This window comes from Theropithecus gelada, chromosome 11, assembly GCF_003255815.1.
Source record: "Theropithecus gelada isolate Dixy chromosome 11, Tgel_1.0, whole genome shotgun sequence".
Taxonomy (NCBI): Eukaryota; Metazoa; Chordata; class Mammalia; order Primates; family Cercopithecidae; genus Theropithecus; species Theropithecus gelada.
Window position 1 is genome coordinate 60,975,298 of NC_037679.1, and position 15,784 is coordinate 60,991,081.

Consider the following 15,784-nt stretch of genomic DNA (forward strand, 5'->3'; position numbering starts at 1 on the left):
AAATGGCATAAAGGGAATATACCTTTTACTGCCGTTTTCAAATGGAAACAAGTCTGTGGGCCTATTATATTTTTCAAGGGAAGAATCTGTCTTACTATGGAGATATCTGTCATAATAAACACTTATTCCAAGAAGATACCACACTTGGGGCTCTAAATGAGTGAGCAGGCAGCCAGGGGGGTGGGGGAGGGGGTCCTCTGTCTTTAAGTCCCTTGGAGAGCAAGCCATCACTAGAGCACCACATTCATAAAATCATCTAACAAAGTGAGGCCAGTATCTGGCAAGAGTGGCTGAGTCCTCCTTGGGCACCAAGAAACACAGGCCAGATGGATGACTGCCAAGATCTCGTAATGGCATGAACTGCCAAGATCTCGTAATGGCATGAACTGAGAGGCAAGTTTGTTTGGATGGCACTGTGAAAATCAACTTATCTTTCGCTAATGCATGCTTGCTTGTACTCACGGGACGATGTGTTTTGTTTTGTTTCTTTTTCTTTTTTGAGACAGGGTCTTGCTCTGTCACCCAAGTTGGAAGGCAGTGGCACAATCACGGCTCACTGCAATCTCAACCTCCTGAGCTCAAATGATTCTCCCGCCTCAGCCTCCCAAGTAGGTGGGACTGCAGGTGTGCGCCACCACACCCAACAATTTTTTTTTTTTTTGTAGAGATGAAGTCTCACTATGTTGCCCAGTCTGGTCTTGAACTCCTGGCCTCAAGTGATCCTCCCATCTCCACCTCCCAAAGTTGAGATTACAGGTGTGAGCCACCATGCCTGGCCTGTTTTGTTTTTTAAGAATCAGTTTTACCAGATCCTTTTGTAGTTCATTAGCATGATGATTGGGTTTTCATGCTCATGTGTGAGATGTGCCACCCTCAGACCTTATTACATCGCCACATTACCCATCTGATGTGGAAAAAAAAATCAGTTTTACCTCATTGCTTTTTGCTCCTCCTCCATCTGTTCTCTGACCTGCTGTAGCTCCTTCAGTAGTTCAAGATCTGTGCCATTCACCCAGGTGTAAACAACGTCAATCGGCATGGGCAGACACAGCCTAGAGCAAACCAAGAAATCTGACAGTTTAAATGAATTTTTCCAATATATTTGGGAATAAGAATATCACAGGGTTTAAACCCAGAGATTAAGAAAAAAAAATCTATGAAGAAGTAATCCAACCATGACATCTTATCACAGAACTGCATGTTTTCAAACTGTAACTGGGGGGCTAATATTTGTCAAGTACCTTCTCTGTGAGTTGTATTATGCTAGACACGTACGTAATTTGCATCGCTTGATCCTCACAGCCACTCTGTAAGAAGGCTAATATTAAAGATTTAAAGATGGTTCGTGGATGAAGTAGTCTTGGAAGCTCAGTTTACATTAAACTGCCTGTTCTCATAATTTAGCAAACAAGGACGCTGGGACACAAATGCAGTCAAACATAGAAAATAAATTAGAAGTTTAAAGAACAAAATTACAGGCTCTGCACAGTGGCTCATGCCTATAACCACAGCACTTTGGGAGGCCAGAATGGGAGGATCACTTGAGCCCAAGAGTTTGAGACCAGCCTGGGCAACATAGTGAGAACCTGTCTCTACAAAAAATTTTAAAAATCAGCTGGGTATGGTGGTGTGCACCTGTAGTCCCAGCTACTCAGAAGGCTGAGGTGGGACCGCAGTGAGCTATGATTGCACCACTGCACTTCAGCCCGGGTGATAGATCGAGGCCTTGTCTCTAAAAAAAAAGAACAAATTACAAAAAAAGTTATCAAAACCTACAATGAAGACCTAGCCCTACTTAATGCTGTAGACTTCTTGTGCCTTGCTCCCCGCAAGCCCGGACCCTCCCCAGCCTCACCTTTGCTTTTCCTTTTTTTTTTTTTTTTTTTTTTTTTGTTCACAGCACTTACTACTTTTGTAACATATTAAATAATTAACTTGTAACCTATTCCATTAATTATGTGTGGCCCTCTCCTAGAATGTAAGCTCCAAGAAAGCAGAAAACTTTCCTGCTTTGTTCTCTAAAGTATCCAAGCAATGAGAAGAGTGCCTGGCACACAGGAGCCCAATAAGTATCTGCTGACATATGAGACACTAGTACAGAAGACCTTCCTGAACTTGCACCATTTCTTCCTGATCATCTTATCCCATAATAAAGAGTCAGGCAGGCTTTTAACTACTGAGTATGTTGTTTAAGCCTCACCTTAGTGATTTTACCCAGATTTTATCCCTGCCAAAAGCACTCTTCCCTTTTCTCTCACTTTTCAAAAACCTACCCATCTTTCAGGGGCCCGCCCGGATGCATGCCACTCTGACTTATGACACAGGAGTTCATGTGTATGTACATCTGGGTACTGACATTACTTTAGATCGGGGTGTCCAACCTCTTGGCTTTCCTGAGCCACAGTGGGAGAAGAATTGTCTTGGGTCACACATAAAATATACTAACACTAAAAATAGTTGATGAGCTAAAACAAAACAAAAAACACGCAAAAAAAAATCTCATCATGTTTTAAGAAAGTTTACAAATTTGTGTTGGGTCACATTCAAAGCCGTTCTTGGCCACATGTGGCCCGCAGGTTGGACAAATTTGCTTTAGATAGTGCTATTTCATGTTTAGTACTTTCCAAGAAACTGTATGGGTTTCACAGTCTGATTTTTAGGCCACAGACCAAAGCATACCATCCTTTTATCCTCCTCACAGCCCAGGCACAGCCTAGACTTTCTACCATATTATCTTGTGGTAATATGGTAGACTTGCTACCATATTATCTCGTGGGAAAATAAATGCCATTTGGTAGATAAATCTTTTGAATTATGGAAGGAAAAAATAAACAGAAATGACAACAACCTTTAGCTTACAAGAAGTAGGGGAGATAACTGGATGAGTTTATCCATTCACTGAATAATTCTTATTGAGCACTTAGTATATGCTAGGTACTGTTCTAGGTGCACAGGTTTCAGCAGTAAATAAAACAAAGCCCAAATCTGTGCTTTCATGGAGCTTACATTCCAGAAGGGAGAAGACAGGAAATAAATCAAATAAATAAAGTCAGATGATGTTAAATGTCGTGGAGAAAGTAAAGCAGCAAATAGGGATTTGAGTGTCTATGGGGTGGAGGGGGTGGTCAGTTTTAAATAGGGAGATCAGAGATGGCCTCAGTACATTCAGCAAAGAGATGAAGGAAGTGAGGAAGCCAGCCAGGTGGGTAACTGGGAGAAGAATGTGCCAGAGAAAGGGAATACCAAATGCAAATGCCCTGAGGCAGGAACATATCTTGCTTGTTCAAGGACCCAGAGGCCAAGTTCCCTGAGCAGAGGGGAGAGAGCAAATGGAAGAGAACAGTGGAAAATAAAGATCAAAGAGACAACAGAGTTCCAGAGCTTCATCAGGAAAATAAGGAATCAACTTATTCTCTGGCATATGTGATAGCTGAGTATTTACCAACTGTCTTGTCAAGTTTCACCACTGCCTGTAGAATAAGGTCCAAAGTCCTTCATAATCTGCACCTTGTGTTCTGGATGATCCAATTGTATACCCTTGTCCAAAGATGAAACGAACTTGCAGGCCTTTGTACCTTTGAACATGCTTTTCCTTCTGCCTAGAACATTCTTTCTTTCATGCTTCCTTTAACCACCTCCTCCTTCCTCGACTCCCTCCCTTCCCTCACCCCTCACAAAGAGAATCTATAGCTTAATATGCAGCTTCCACACTACTTTGGACTGTAAGGAATCCTGATCGTACTGTGTTGTGCGATTTTCCATGCAGCCCTATCTTCTAGTAGATGGAATATCTCTAGGGCAGAAATTGTATCATGCATTCTGTGCCCTGCTTCATTAATTATTTCCTCTCTTTCCTACATCTTCAGGCTCTCTCTCCCTACTGTAATGATTTGCAAAGGTTTCCCTATCTAGGGTTTTTCAGAATTTATCAATAGACAAATTCTAGTGTTTGTAGAATTTCTTTTTCTCACAAGCTCTCAGGTAATGCTGATGTTGCTGCTCCAGAAATTGCACTTTGGGAACCACTGATATACATGTAGGTTATATACTTCACTTTTTTTCCCCCTAAAATGCCAGTTCTATCTATATAAGGCCAATGAGTTCATTTTGTTCACCACTATATGCCTAGGGCCTAGAACAGTTCCTCCCACATGGGTGGTGTTTAATACATATTTGTTGCCTAACTATTAGTTCGTTCCTTTATCATATATACATCAGTCTTTCTCATTAAAAAAAAAAAAATCCATCTGCCTCACACTGCCTACATGTAAATTATCCAAGGTCATCTCATTCCCAGCCTCCCAGGTGATTTATGCTCAGACTAACAATAAATTTTTAAAAACTGCTTAAGTGATGTTTTTAAAAGAAAAGGTTAAAGGAGAGAATTACATCTTAAGTTTTCCTGTAAAAGTAATCATCTGCTATTAAATATTTTTAATATATCATATATATTTAGCTGATTAAAACATAATATACTGTATGTATTACATGATCAATGTAACTTTGGTGAAACTGACAAATGGAAAGAGATTGTGTGATCTGCACGAGGTCAATGAGTCAGTTGTTTTCCTATTAGACATGGTCACACTCTAAATCTTTCATTCTAACCACTAGGTCACTATCCTGGTTCACAGATGAGAAGGAATGCTTTATCTTAGAGCTGAAAACTAAGACTAAGTCACCCATGACTCAGAACCAAAGCAGCGATGACACTGACACAACTTTCATTTTAATCACTGTTAAGTGAATATTAAAGCCACTTAACAGTCCCTTAGTTCTACATTCTATAAAGTAGGTGAGAAAACAGAGAACTTAAATAGTATTTTGTGTCTTATTTATTTATTTATTTTTTTGAGATAGTCTCGCTCTGTCACCCAGGCTGGAGTGCCGTGGTGCCATCTCAGTTCACTGCAACCTCTGCATCCCAGGTTCAACCAATTCTCCCTGCCTCAGCCTCCCAAGTAGCTGGGATTATAGGCACTCACCACCGCCTGGGCTTATTTTTATATTTTTGGTAGAGACGGGGTTTCACTATGTTGGCCAGACTGGTGTTGAACTCCTGACCTCAAGTGATGTGCCCACCTTGGCCTCCCAAAGTGCTATGATTATAGGCATGAGCCACCACGCCTGGCCTTAAATAGTATTTTAGAACCAAACACTTGGAAGAGATTGTAATCTTAATCTAACAGATCTTAATCTAATATCTACATTTTATGGATGACAAAATTGAGCCCCAGATAGACGTAAAGACCCACAATAAGTAGCAGTGGATAGTTTACATATCCACTTTTACTGACATATGGAATGGGATTTTTTTCATTCAGAGCAAACAACCTTAAAAAGATTTACACTGGCCAGGCATGGTGGCTCACGCCTCTAATGTTAACACTTTGGGAGGCTTAGGTAAGAGGATCACTTGAAGTCAGGAGTTTGAGACCAGCCTGGGCAATACAGCAAGACCCTATCTCTATTAAAATAAATAATTTTTTTAAAATAAAAAAAATTGTAGAGAAACTAGCAAAATAATGAAAATATATGAATGTTATGGTATTTTAAAATATATTAGACCATGTGAAATGTTATTTATGATCCATTTATTTATCACCATCAAAATGAGGAAATTTTGAATTATGCCTACATAAAAATCAAACTATATTTTAGTACAACCTCTAAACTTTAGAAAGAGAACAAGAGTGTTTGATTAAAACTGCTGACCTCAAAATCTGCATTTTCTAATAAGCTAGTTTTCTTTCTAAAAGTTTGAAGCAGCTGTGCATGGTGACTCATCCCTTTAATCCCAGCACTTTGGGAGGTCAAGATGGGAGGATTGCTTGAGTCCAGGAGTTTGAGACCTGCCTGGGCAACACAGTAAGATCTCATCTCTAAAAATAAATAAGTAATGAATTAATTTTTAAAATTAATTTTAAAAATTTTAAAAAGGTTTGAAGCTCCTTCGGGGCAGAGATCTATGTATCTGTAAACCATCTGCACGTGGCACAGCATAAAGCACAAATCAATAAATATCGGATTTTAAAAAGTTAATCAATTTAGAACTTTCCCTTAGGGAAATTAACTTGTTAAAGTGAAAATTATATTTCATTAAAAATCCTTTACTGCAGTAGTTTTCACAGTGGGGGCACCAGACCAGCAACTTTGGTATCACCAGGAAGTTCGGTAGAAGTGCAAATTCTCAGAACCCCTCTGAGACCTACAGACACAGAAACTCTGGGCTGGGAAGTAACTGTTATTTTCTTAAGCCTTCCACTGAAAGTTAAAGTTTCAGAACTGCTATATTAAGGAATGATCCTCAAACTTTTACTGTTTGGTCCCTTAAAATTAAAAAATTCTTATGGACCCCAAAGTGCTTTAGTTTGTAAGGTTATAATTATCCATATTTGCCATATTTGAAAATAAAACTGAAACATTTTAAAAATACTTAATTCGTTTTAAAATGACAATAGGCCAAGAGCGGTGGTTCACGCCTATAACCTCAGCACTTTTGGAAGCCGAGGCGGGTGGATCACTTGAGGTCAGGAGTTTGAGACCAGCCTTGCCAACATGGCGAAACTCTGTCTCTACTAAAAATACAAAAATTAGCTGTGTGTGGTGGCACACACCTGTAATCCCAGCTACTCGGGAGGCTGAGGCAGGAGAATCACTTGAACCCAGGAGGTGCAGGCTGCAGTAAGCCGAAATTACGCCACTGCACTCCAGCCTGGGAAAGAGTGCAACTCCATCTCCCAAAAAGATAAGATGAGATGAGATAAGATAAGATAAGATAAGATAAGATAAGATAAGATAAGATAAGATAAGATAGCATCTTTTATAATGAAATGGCTACATTTTCTAAAACAAGCCAAAAAAATAGTGAGAAGACAGAAACAAAATCAGAAAGGACTTGTGTGATTCATTTTATCTGCAAAAAGGGAAGGAGGGTGTTGAAAAAAAATTGCTTCCATTCTGAGGCCTGTCTTGCGAAGAGGAAAAAAAAATCCCCAAAGGCAAGAAATGGTGAAGGCTGCATTCCAGAATGGCGGCACTAAGAAGCTTGGCCTTCCAAGAGAAAGACCCACACTATGAGGTATGAGGCTGTTTGCTCCTCCCTCACAGATAAGCAGCAACACGTGACCAACGGAGTGGGGTTCAGGCCCAGTGGTTACTGGGGAGTGGTCTCAGTTCACAGGACGTTGTCAACAGAATTCTGGCCAGGGCTCAGAAACTGGCTATGTAGTAGCCACCTGGTTTCATCATCCTACAGGGGAATGAAATTCCCTTTATCTCACAGACCTGGGGAGACAGAAAATGCAATCATGCAATTTAAGATACCCAATAAACTATTAGGTGGGATTACTCTCTGAGAATCAGATTTTTCACCCACCAAATATGGTGAACACACTTTCTTCAGATGGGCATATTATGTTTTCTTTCCTTATTTTAAAAAAAGATTTTATGGAATACTTCATGAATTGGTGTGTCACCCTTGCACAGGGGCCACACTAATCTTCCCTGTATCATTCCTTTTTTTTTTTTTAATATATATAGTATATGCGCTGCTGAAGTGAACACACCAGATGGGCATACTCTTGAGTAAGTTAAACCATATCTATAACTCAGAAAGATCACTTAAACTGTCATATTTACAGGATGGCAATTTATGACTCATGATTTAGGTCCAAATAATAGATTTCTCCAAAATAGATCTCACCGATTCTGAAAGGACTTTCCAGCAATATTGTCTCTATAGGAATCAAACAGAACGTGGTATTGATCTCGGCTCCATTCCAGAACCACCTAGAACAAAAAAAGAAACAGTGTTTTCTTCGCATCGAAGACTGAGAGTATATAACTTTCATTAAATTTTAATTTCATTAGAATTGCTAGAGAAATGGGTAAAGCAATCAAAATTCATGTATTCACTTACTGCCTATCACACACATTGTGTTATATCCAGGTGAATAAGCTACAGTTCCTGACACGGACAAACTAAAAGACTTAGTGTCTCACCATGCTTGGAATGGGGTAGCAGAATCAAAGAGGTTTAAACGGATGTCGTATTTGAAATGGGTCTTGAAGAATGAGTTCACCAGGTAGGGAAAAAAGGACTGGGCCAGCCAGTTAGAAAAGCATACTCGAAGGCTGAGAAGCAGCAAGGGCAAATTGTTTTAGGGCAACTGAGTGGCTGGCTTTGTCCAGAAGACAGGTAGATAACTGTTGAGAAATGGGTCTAGGAAAGAAAGCTGGGCCCTAAGCGTGACGTGCCCTCTGTGTCTTGGGAGCACTGAAGGATTTTAAGGCAGTTACTAGAATCCCTCTAAAGTTTAAGAAAGACTCTTCCCAGAGCATTTACAAACACAAGCAGAAACAGAAGGGACCGTCTGGGCATGGTGGCTCACGCCTGTAATCCTAGCACTTTGGAAGGCTAAGGAGGGTGGATTCCTGAGCTCAGGAGTTAGAGATCAGCCTGGACAATATGGTGAAACCCTGTCTCTACTAATATACAAAAAATTAGCTGGGCATGGTGGCGTGCACCTTTAATCCCAGCTACTTGGGAGGCTGAGACAGAAGAACTGCTTGAACCTGGGAGACATAGGTTGCAATGAGCCAAGATCGTGCCACTGCACTCCAGCCTGGGCAACACAGTGAGACTCCACCTCAAAAAACCAAAAAACCAAGAAACAGAAGGGACTGACAAGACATGGGAGGATAACGACCTTATTACCTGTGAGGTTTCGGCTAACGACCTTACTAAATATGTCAGGAGAAAATGGAAAGCTTTAGATAGAAGTTCCCTCATGTTTGCACCCTAAATCTATAAACCTACCCACACATATATCCCATTTTCTTTTTCATTCCTCTTACCATAGAGGAAGTGTCCCTCCACCTTGCAGACATCCAATCTCTATTTGCTCTGGATCTCATCAACTTGTGTGTTCTCAAGACCCTGCCTCTCTTTTCCTTTCAATAGGATTATTCCCATTGGCACGCGAACATGTTCCCGTACCTTGGGAACACCTTCCCTGCACTCCATATCCATTCCAGTGAGTCCCTTTACCCCACATTTTCTGTCCCTTTCAAGGTCATCTCCTGCCTTCCCATTCACCCTTCAGCTCAGTCCAGTATCACTCATGCTCTCACCATTTTCGTGGCCTTACCAACGCCCCCACATTGTCGGGGCATTGGTAATGTCGTTGGCGCTGTTAATATTGCAGTGAGCTCATGTGCTGCGAGTATCTGTAGTGACACTAATTATCTCCATGTGAGCAGTTTGTCTCTCTAGTAAATTGCATGTTGTGGTAAAAAGTGATCTCTTATCTTTCTTACGTATTTTTCATATTTAAGGCAATACCGTAAACTGTGAAGAATACCATGGGACTCAGAAAGTGCCACTAGCGCTAATGGAAGTGCTCCCAAGAAGCAGAGGAAAGTCATGACATTACAAGAAAAAGTTGAATGGTTTGATATGCACCATAAATTGAGGTCTGCAGCAGTGGTTGCTGGCCATTTCAAGACAAATGAATTTAGCTAAGAATCATTGTGAAGCTGTCACTGACAGCTCGAAAACTGCATTTTTTGCTAAATGCCTTTTTATCTTGTACTGAAAATGCGCTTTAACATGGGTCCAGAATTGCTATAAGAAACACATTCCTATAGACTAACATAATGCAAGAAAAAGCAAAGTTGTTAGATGACAACTTAAAGCAAAAGGACAATAAGGGTCTAAAGCAGGAGAATGTAATGCCAGCAAAGAACGATTTGATCATTTTAAAAAGAGATTTGGCTTAAAAATGTCAAGATAACCGGAGAAGCACCTTCTATGGACCAAAAGGCAGCAGATCAGTTCCCAAAGAAAATCACCGATGAGAAAGGATATCTACCTGAACACGTTTTTAATACTGATGAAATTTAATTATGGGAAAAATGTGACAAAGAACATTTATTAGTAACGAAGAGAAGCAAGCATCAGGATTTAAAGCAGGAAGGGAAGGGACAGGCTGACTCTACTGTTTTGTGCAAATGCTGTCAGGCTTTCCTTATCTGTAATGCTGCTAACCCCCAAGGCTTCATGGAAAAAGATTAACACCAACAGTCAGTGTTTTGGTTGTACAACAAGAAGACCTGAATAAGAGCTCTTTTACTGGACTAGCTCCTTCGACACATTGTCTCTGAAGTCAGGAAGTACCTTGCCAGTAAGGTACTGCCTTTTAAAGTCCTTTTGATTGGACAATGCCCATGGCCACCCAGAACCCCATGAGTTCAACACTGAAGGCACTGAAGCGGTCTACCTGCCCTAAAACACAGCATCTCTCTAATCAGCCTCTAGATTTGGGGTAGGGGGGGTAAGTGGAAGGGCATAAAGATCTTTAATGCTCATTATGGTACTCTATGGAAAGAATTGTCAACACCGTGGAAGAGAACCCCAATAGACAGAACTTTTGGTTTTGGTTTTGTTCTGACTTATTTCCATACACTTGCACGTGTACTTTAGTTTGTGGAACCCTGGTCCAAATCCCAAACATTCCCTGACAGGGCTTACAGGGTTCTTACTTTGTTCTTGGGAGATGAATGAGAAGCCGAAAAAAGCATGTAATCATAGTCCCCCTCCTGGGACCCCTGCCAGCTAGCTACATGTTCAAAAATTATGGTCTTTGGCCAGGTGTGGTGGCTCACACTTGTAGTCCTAGCACTTTGGGAGGCTGAGTTGGGAGGACTGTCTGAGCCCAGGAGCTCAAGACCAGCCTGGGCAACACAGTAAGACCTCGTCTCTATTTTTTCCCTGTTATAAAAAATTTTTTAATTAAAAAAAATTATGATCTTCTCTTGTGAACAGTTTTAAATCAATGGATAGAGAACATCAAAACTAATTTGGATGGCCATCCTGGAGATCTTTTGAGTCCACAAACTTGTCTTTCTTAGAACAAAATCAGGGCCAGGCGTGGTGGCTCAGGCCTGTAATCCCAGCACTTTGGGAGGCCATGGAGGGAGGATCACTTGAGGTCAGGAGTTCGAGATCAGCCTAACCAACGTGGTGAAACCCCATTACTAAAAATACAAAAACAAAAATCAGCCAGGCGTGGTGGCAGGTGCCTGTAATCCCAGTTACTTGGGAGCCTAAGGCAGGAGAATCGCTTGAACCTGGGAGGCGGAGATTGTAGTAAGCTGAGATCGCGCCACTGCACTCTAACCTGGGCGACAGAGTGAGGCTCCATCTCAAAAGAAAAAAAAAAATAGAAGACAGCAGTCTTATAATTAAAAATCTGAGTGGGAGGCATACTTTAATTGGTACCTTGAAGCTTCTAAGCACACTCAGGGTCCTAAAATTGCCTCTCTACAACACAGAATCTCAAAATTAATTAAGATAAACAGTTAAGAAAAAACACGGACCAGGTGGCTGACACCTGTAAAGCCAGCACTTTCAGAGGCTGAGGTGGGAGAATCACTTGAGGCCAGGAGTTCAAGACCAGCCTGGGTAACATAGTGAGACCTCATCTCTACAAAAAAATTAAAAATTGGCCAGGCATGGTGGCACACACCTGTAGTCCCAGCTACTCAGGAGGCTGAGTCTGGAGTATTATTTGAGCCCAAGAGGTGGAGGCTGCAGTAAGCCATAACTGCATCACTGCACTCCAGTCTAGGTGACAGAATGAGACCCTGTCAAAAAAAAAAAAAAAAAAAGGCCAGATATAGTGGCTCACACCTTTAATCTCAGCACTTTGGGAGGCAGAGGTAGGTGGATCACTTGAGCCCAGGAGCTCGAGACCAGCATGGGTAACATGGCAAAACCCTGTCTCTACAACACCAAAAAATTAGCCAGGCGTGGTGGCACGCACCTGTAGTCACAGCTACCTGGGAGGCTGAGGCAGGAGAATTGCTTGAGCCCAGAAGGTGGAGGCTGCAGTGAGCATTTATTACTGTGCCACAGTGCTCTAGCCTAGGTGACAGAAGGAGACCCTGTCTCAAAAGAAAAAAAAAAAAAAAAAGCTGGAAAAAAATTAAAAAAAGAACAAGGCCTTAAGGACCCAAACTCTCTCCTCTCTGGAACAGAAGAGACTTCCCCTTCCTTCTTTTCTCTCTGTTCTCCTCTCTTTTTCTGGTCTGCCAAAATCTGTCCCTTTAAAGTTAAAGGAGGCTGCATGAAGGAAAAAAATAAAAATAAAACAATTCGATTAAACTAGCCTGAGTGTGGTAGCTCATTCTGTAATTCCAGCACTTTGCAAGGCCAAGAAGTTGGGCATTCGAGACCAGCTGGGGCAACATAGTAAGAACTTGTCTTTACAGAAAAAAAAAAAAAAAAATTTTTTAATGAGCCAGGCATGGTGGCGCACACCTGGAGTCCAGCTACTCAGGAGGCCAAGGCTGGAGGATGGCTTGAAGTCAGGAGTTCATGGCCAGCCTGGGCAACATACAGAGATCCTGTCTCTAAAGAAAAAAAAAAAAAACCAACAAATCAATTAGCCAGGCATGGTGCATGTCTGTAGTCTCAGCTACTTGGGAGGGTAAGGTGGGAGAATCACTTTAGCCCAAGAGTTGGAGGCTGAAGTGAGCCATGATCGTAATACAACACTCGAGCCCAGATGACAGAGCAAGACCCTGTCTCTTAAAAAAAAAAAAAAAAAGAGAGAGAGAGGAAAGAAAGAAGAAGAAAGAAATAAAAATTAAACTCATTGACAATTCCTCTAGACTCCAAATTTCTTTTGTTCTTTGGAGCAAGGCTGAACTTCATGCCATTGCCAGGGAACTTCCAGAGGCTACTGGGGATCCTCATCAATTTGCTGATTAATTCAACATAGTAACTTAGGGTTATCAGCCAGGGTTTCTCACCCACAACAGGTGGTTCACATTCTCCTCAGTGAAGGTCATGCAAAACACTGGATGGTCAAGGCTCACTGGCATGATCCTGAGGGGGATTTAGACAAAAACACCCCTAAAGACTATGGATAGAGTCGAAGGTATAGAAGAAAAAAACAAAACAAAACAAAACAAAACAAAAAACACTCCACAAGTCTATTCTCGAGGCTCTTCCTAAAGCCTTACCCTGGAAAAATCTCCAGGCCTACGCCCAAGAACCTTATGTACAACTATTACAGTGCGCTCCAGGTTGTATTTAAAGAAAATGTTGAATCTATTCAAGTAGCCTTTTATTCCATGTTAGTGAACAGCCTTTCTTGAGAACTCTCCCAGCTTGTCAAAAGGGCCCGAACAGAATGGGAAACTATGCCCACTTCTGATCTAGTTAATTTGGCAAATCAGCTTGCCAGCACCCTTGAGGACAATACTAAAAAGAAAACCACTAAAATCCTTAATCTCCACTTACAGCAGATGGAGACTCCCAGACATAACACTATGAGGAGACCTCCTGGGCTACGCCACTTCTGTAAGAAGCCAGGACTCAAAAAAGTGCTGAAAAAGATGGAATCTCTCAACAACTTTAATGAATCTCCAGGGAATTAGGCTGAGTTTAAAAAAAAAAAAAGTCTCAAAAGTCTAGCAAGTGGACTCAGAAAGTGATACCGCAAAGACTGGCACTTTAACATGCCAAGAGGCCTTAGAAGCTGCCTCAGAATCAAGGTCCCTCTAACCTTGTCTTCCCTCCAACAAGGGAAAAAGAAAAGATAAATGTACCATGTTCCTAGATTACAAAAGTCTCCCTAGTTTCTGAAAACAAAATTTGTTTTGCAATGAAGCACTAAAAGAAAGACTAAGATATATTAAAGACATTTTAAGCTTTATCTTTTCTATTAAACCTCTTCCTCCTATGATATTAATCAGGAAGTAAAATCTGCTGATCACCAGCAGCATTTCTAATCACATTTGATTAAAGACACCCGTTTTCTCAATGCAAAGTGGCTTAGTGCAATAAAGCACAATTTAAAAAAATTAGGAGCTCAATGGTTAACACAGGGATGATTTCTTCTCTTCACATATATTAAAGAAATGATTCAAACCAAAAATGGATGACCACTATTTAGTCAAACATTAATTAAACTCAGACACTTTTCTACACCATGCCTACCCTCTTTGGATCCTCCACAGCAACAGACAACACAACATAACAGATTTTTTTAAGGAAGATAAAATGGAAATCAGGGCTTTGTCCTCAAGGAGCTGACATCCTTGTTGAGGATTAATCATTTACTTGCATGAAATGATGTAGGACTACTGTATAGCTTTTAAATGAGTACAGATTAAAATATAACAAACACTATTAGACAAAAGGGATAATCATGAGAGACTTTTCCATGGAGAGAGAGCTGAGATTTTTATGGAAATAAGCGAGTGGAGAAAAAGGAAGGATTTGTTTGCCACTTGGGGAGTAGGGAAGTAGTATTAGAAGTATTAGAAGTCAGAATTAAGAATACTGGCCAGGCATGGTGGCTCATGCCTGTAATCCCAGCACTTTGGGAGGCCAAGGCAGGAGGATTGCTTGAGCCTGGAAGTTCAAGACCAGTCTGGGCAATATAGTAAGACCTTGTCTCTATTTAAAAAAAAAAACAAAAAAAAAAAAACAAAAAAGTTAGCCAAGCGTTGTAGCACTCACTGGCAGGAGAATTGCTTGAGCCCAGGAGCCAGAGGTTGCGGTGAACCAAGATCACTGGGTGACAGTGAGACTGTCTCAAAAAAACAAAACAAACAAAGTATTGCTTTGTGCTCTGACAATGCACTGTACTATATAAAAGTCATATCTAAAAGGAAACAAAAAGAACCCTTAGCAATCACACTTGGCTAAAAAGAAAAGAGAGAGAGAAAAAAAAAGGCACCAACAAACTACCAAAAATACTTTCAAAAAGTATTCAAATCGACTTTCTGAATATATCTAGGTTGCTTGTTTCATTGCTCAGAGTTTTCAGAATCACCGAATTCTACAGGAAGAACTTTAAATCCAGTGCCCTACTCTGCAGCCAATGTTTGAGTTGTTGTTACAACGTCCTGACAAATAGTTATTCTACCTATGAGAGTAGACCTGTGCTGTCCAATATGGTATCTGGCCACAAGTCATTATTTAAAATGTAAACTAAATAATATAAGAGATTCACTACTTTAATCACCTAGCCACATTTCAAGTACTCAACAGCCACATGCAGTTAGTGGTCACCATAACGGGCCAAACAGAAATAGAGATTTTGGTCACAGCACTAAGTTTGATTAGTGCTGCAGCTATTCAAACCTTAAAGACTGTCACAAAAGTACGCAAGGTGGCAATTCAGAACAACTGGACCTAAGCTCCAGTTTTGTGATTTCAGACAAGTCAATTTAACCCTAAATTTCAGTTTTAAAATTTAAATAATACTATCTTATCCCCCTAAGGAGTTGTTAGAAAATTCAAGTGAGCTGATATATTAATACATTAAAATATTCTGGCAACTACAAAGTACTATAGGATGTGTGAGATATTAAAATTATGATACAACACTGAATTTATTACACCCCACAAGGGGCTCACAGACTACTGAGGAGACAAATATGAAGCAAATAATTAAAATACATCACGTGAAAAAAATACAACCAACATATGAACAAAAAAATGGTTTAACTTGGTATAGACTTTTAGTATAATTAGTAAACCAGAAGCCAAACTAGTCAAATTAATATTTTCAAATCTTATTTTTGCAAAATTGTCATAAAAAAGTTTACTGAAATGAAGTTTTGCACAATATCGGTTTGTGAAACTCATTGTATTTACCTCCACTAACAAATGAATTTTATCTCTTACTGTTACCTAGATATTTTTAAAATACACCAAGAAGAGGCCTTATAAAAAACGGATTTGAAATGCTAGAAAGTCATA

At 40.4% G+C, this 15,784-nt stretch overlaps 1 protein-coding gene and 2 non-coding genes across 3 annotated transcripts in view; 1 reads left to right on the plus strand and 2 right to left on the minus strand.

Annotated features, from left to right (window-relative positions):
- GNPTAB (N-acetylglucosamine-1-phosphate transferase subunits alpha and beta) overlaps positions 1 to 15,784 on the minus strand; it is an 89,481-nt gene that overhangs the window by 46,491 nt on the left and 27,206 nt on the right. The window contains exons 2-3 of the mRNA XM_025401488.1: positions 7,706 to 7,791; positions 933 to 1,052 (exon numbers count right to left, since the gene is read on the minus strand). Coding sequence (XP_025257273.1) covers positions 933 to 1,052; positions 7,706 to 7,791 — 206 coding nt within the window. The remainder of the gene's footprint in view (positions 1 to 932; positions 1,053 to 7,705; positions 7,792 to 15,784) is intronic.
- Positions 810 to 910, plus strand: LOC112635706. Its single transcript, XR_003122040.1, has one exon. It is a non-coding gene; the product is annotated as a small nucleolar RNA U13 (small nucleolar RNA).
- LOC112635644 lies at positions 7,439 to 7,547 on the minus strand. Its single transcript, XR_003121988.1, has one exon. It is a non-coding gene; the product is annotated as a U6 spliceosomal RNA (small nuclear RNA).